Here is a 4,035-nt window from a genome sequence, read left to right as displayed (position 1 = left end):
CCTCTGCACCAAGGAGTGTGGTTGGGCCCAGAGGGTTGTCCAGGATATGATCCCCTGGGATGCAGGCACCGACAATGGGGTCACCTATGAGGTCAGTGACCCCCTCAAAATGTCACAACTACACGCTCTAATATTCACACTATCTCTACCACAGTGATTCTAACCATAACCCTGGAGCGCAAGCCCCAGACATCACTCACACCACCTACTGTATAGAATCACACTTCTTATAGGGCTGGGAGTTGCCAGGGACCTCATGATACCATATTATCATGATGTGTCAAGTTGGCTGGAGGTCCTTTGAGTGGTGGACGATTCTTGATACACATGGGACACTGTTGAGCGTGAAAAACCCAGCAGCATTGCAGTTCCTGCCACATTCAAAGCGGTGCGGCAGGCACCTACTACCATACCCCGTTCAAAGGCACTTAAATATTTTGTCTTTTCCATTTACCTTCTGAATGGCACACATACACAATTCATGTCTCAAGGCTTAAAAATCCTTCTTTAACCTGTCTCCTCCCCTTCATCTAAACTGATTGAAGTGGATTGAGCAAGTGACATCAATAAGGTACTATAGCTTTCACCAAGATTCACCTGGTCAGTCTGTCATGGAAGAGCAGGTGTTCCTAATGTTTTGTACACTCTGTATATATGTCAATATATCATTTTTCCATATGGACAGACTGGTTGAGGAGAGTCTATGACTGTGCTGTGCTGTGTGAGCTCACAGACAGACCTTTGGCTGATCCCTGGGAGTTCACAGACGAACCTGTTGAACTCTTACTCCCCTGTTTGATTTGGCTCACCCCACCAATGACCTTACTCATATCAAATGTCTGTAGCCTCAGACATATTTACAGTGTACCTGGGTGGAAGAAAGAACAAGTTGTGTAAGAACCGGTCAAGAGTTATGAAATGAGGTTGGAGAGTATTTTGTTATTGAACAGTGTCTATATATTTTAGTGGTCTCTGTTGTTTCAGGAAGCCTGAGTTGTTAAAACAGCTCCTGGTAACCTCCTGTGGTGTTCTCTCTCACTGTGTGACTCTGCTCTACACTGGTGTGAAATAGTAGGATGTATGTAGTGATGTAGCAACCACATTCTGTACATTCTAATTGAATCAGAAGTTCACAGGTGTGAAAGATTTTGATCACCATAACACAACAGCACTTTTACGAAGTTACATGTCAACCCTTCATGTTCAGACTAGTGGATGGCTTGTTTTCCAGTGGTGTGCCTTCAGAAGCCCTGTGGCTGTGTTTGCTGTGTTAGACCCCTGCTGGCAGACGTTTGCTGCAGACTAACAGTTTCACCACATATCCCCATAACTCACAGTGTCCCTGACCAAGATCTATGGATTCATGTTGTTTTAGTGGATGTGGCTTTGTGACTTGTATAATCTAGGTTTGCCAGTCTTAGGAGGTCGTATGTTATTTGTGCTGGGACGAGACTATATTATAGATGTGTTGTATACCTCCATATTGCACATGAAGAGAYCTATTGCAACCTTTCAAGGTTATCTGCAAATACATATTTTATCACTGATATCATGACACTGTTCCTCAATACTACAATGGAACACATATTGACATGAAAAGCACAGTCATGTATCTATGTTGACTCTTCATTTGTGTGTGTGTGTGTTCTGACCTCCAGTCTCCCAACAAGCCCACAGTCCCTCAGGAGAAGATCCGCCCCCTGACTAGCCTGGACCACCCTCAGAGCCCCTTCTACGACCCTGAGGGGGGCGCCATCACCCCCGTGGCCAGGGTAGTAGTGGAGCGCATCGCCCGAAAGGTCTGTCCATCCATTCATCTCTCTCCACTCTTTCCGTTCCTTTGGCTGCTAAATCTCTCCCACTTTTGTTGCCTCGATCCTCTTTCTTTGCTCACTTCAATTCCTATTTCCATCCTCATCTGTCTCACGCTCTACTCACTCCTCTTGTTCTTTCCCTCCAGCTGTCACCAACACAACCTGATTTCATGCRCATCAAGGCATGTTTGAGGTTGGCTCTAAGATCTCAAAGCGGTTACAAACGTTTGATTATGTGCCTGTGTTCATAGCGTTTCGGTATACAATTCGAAATGAGAAGGTAAACAAACAGAACAATGGAACATATTGGTGGATTGAACTAGAAATGTCAACTTTAAAGCTTCAGACACTGACACACTATTTTTCAGTCAGAAGAAAGTAACTTTATTTTAACTCCCTCTGCATTSTTCCAGTGTCTAACTGAAGACGTTGTGGGTCAATACAGCTGTAGATATAGATGTTAGTTGTATAGGTACAGTTTGAAGAGAACAGGCGTCGAACAGTGATGTAAATGTCAGCGGACTATAGCATTTACACAGCATCCAGCCTGACAGACTCAACTGGAATCTCTCCATCTACTCATAGTCTTTATCAATATATTGATCCTCACACACTGAAGCACAATCCTGCTATACCCTCCGACGTACCATCAAACAGGCAAAGCGCTAAGATTGAATTGTACTACACCGGCTCCGACGCTCGTCTTATGTGGCAGGGCTTGCAAACTATTACAGACTACAAAGGGAAGCACAGCCGCGAGCTGCCCAGTGACACAAGCCTACCAGACGAGCTAAATCACTTCTATGCTCGCTTCGAGGCAAGCAACACTAAGGCATGCATGGGAGTATCAGCTGTTCCGGACGACTGTGTGATGACGCTCTCCGTAGCTGACGTGAGTAAGACCTTTAAACAGGTCAACATTCACAAGGCTGCGGGGCCAGACGGATTACCAGGACGTGTGCTCCGGGCATGTGCTGACCAACTGGCAGGTGTCTTCAATGACATTTTCAACATGTCCCTGATTGAGTCTGTAATATCAACATGTTTCAAGCAGACCACCGTAGTGCCCAAGAACACTAAGGCAACCTGCCTAAATGACTACACACCCATAGCACTCACATCCGTACCCATGAAGTGCTTTGAAAGGCTGGTAATGGCTCACAACACCATTATCCCAGAAACCCTAGACCCACTCCAATTTGCATACCGCCCAAACAGATCCACAGATGACGCAATCTCTACTGCACTCCACACTGCCCTTTCCCCCCTAGACAAAAGGCACACCTATGTGAGAATGCTATTCATTGACTACAGGTCAGCGTTCAACACCATAGTACCCTCAAAGCACATCACTAAGCTAAGGACCCTGGGACTAAACACCTCCTTCTGCAACTGGATCCTGGACTTCCTGACGGGTTGCCCCCAGGTGGTGAGGGTAGGTAGCAACACATCTGCCACGCTGATCCTCAAAACTGGAGCCCCTCAGGAGTGCGTGCTCAGTCCCCTCCTGTACTCCCTGTTCACCCACAACTGCGTGGCCAGGCACAACTCCAACACCATTAAGTTTGCAGACGACTCAACAGTGGTAGGCCTGATCACCGACAACGACGAGACAGCCAATAGGGAGGAGGTCAGAGACCTGGCTGGGTGGTGCCAGTACAACAACCTATGCCTCAACGTAACCAAGACTAAGGAGATGATTGGAAAAGGAGGACCGAGCACACCCCCATTTTCATAGACGGGGCTGTAGTGGAGCAACATCAACAACGGGGCTGTAGTGTCCACATCAACAACAAACTAGAATGGTCCAAACACACCAAGACAGTTGTGAAGAGGGCACGACAAAGCCTATTTCCAGGAAACTAAAAAGATTTGGCATGGATCCTCAGATCCTCAAAAGGTTCTACAGCTGCGACATCGAGAGCATCCTGACTGGTTGCATCCCTGCCTGGTACGGCAACTGCTCGGTCTCCGACCGCAAGGCACTACAGTAAGTAGTGGACCTCTACACCAGGCGGTGTCCTGAGGAAGGCCCTAAAAATTGTCAAAGACCCCAGCCACCCCAGTCATGGACTGTTCTCTCTACCACCGCATGGCAAGTGGTACCAGAGTGCCAAGTCTAGGACCAAAAGGCTTCAAGAACAGCTTTTACCCCCAACCCATAAGACTCCTGAACAGGTAGTCAAATGGCTACCGGACTATTGGCATTGCCCCCCCCCCC

At 47.2% G+C, this 4,035-nt stretch overlaps 1 protein-coding gene across 1 annotated transcript in view; it reads left to right on the top strand.

Moving 5' to 3' along the window:
- Position 1: 1 nt before the first annotated feature.
- The window catches only part of LOC111969134 (spondin-1-like), a gene marked incomplete at its 5' end in the record, with an annotated part of 25,032 nt that continues 20,998 nt past the window's right edge, over positions 2-4,035 (top strand). The window contains 5 exons of the mRNA XM_023995076.2: positions 2-91; positions 1,659-1,799; positions 2,183-2,192; positions 2,660-2,727; positions 3,438-3,444. Of these exons, the coding sequence (XP_023850844.2) occupies positions 2-91; positions 1,659-1,799; positions 2,183-2,192; positions 2,660-2,727; positions 3,438-3,444 (316 nt within the window). The remainder of the gene's footprint in view (positions 92-1,658; positions 1,800-2,182; positions 2,193-2,659; positions 2,728-3,437; positions 3,445-4,035) is intronic.

The sequence above is a fragment of the Salvelinus sp. IW2-2015 genome, linkage group LG10 (assembly GCF_002910315.2).
Source record: "Salvelinus sp. IW2-2015 linkage group LG10, ASM291031v2, whole genome shotgun sequence".
Classification (NCBI taxonomy): Eukaryota; Metazoa; Chordata; class Actinopteri; order Salmoniformes; family Salmonidae; genus Salvelinus; species Salvelinus sp. IW2-2015.
This window is presented reverse-complemented; position numbering and strand designations above follow the sequence as displayed.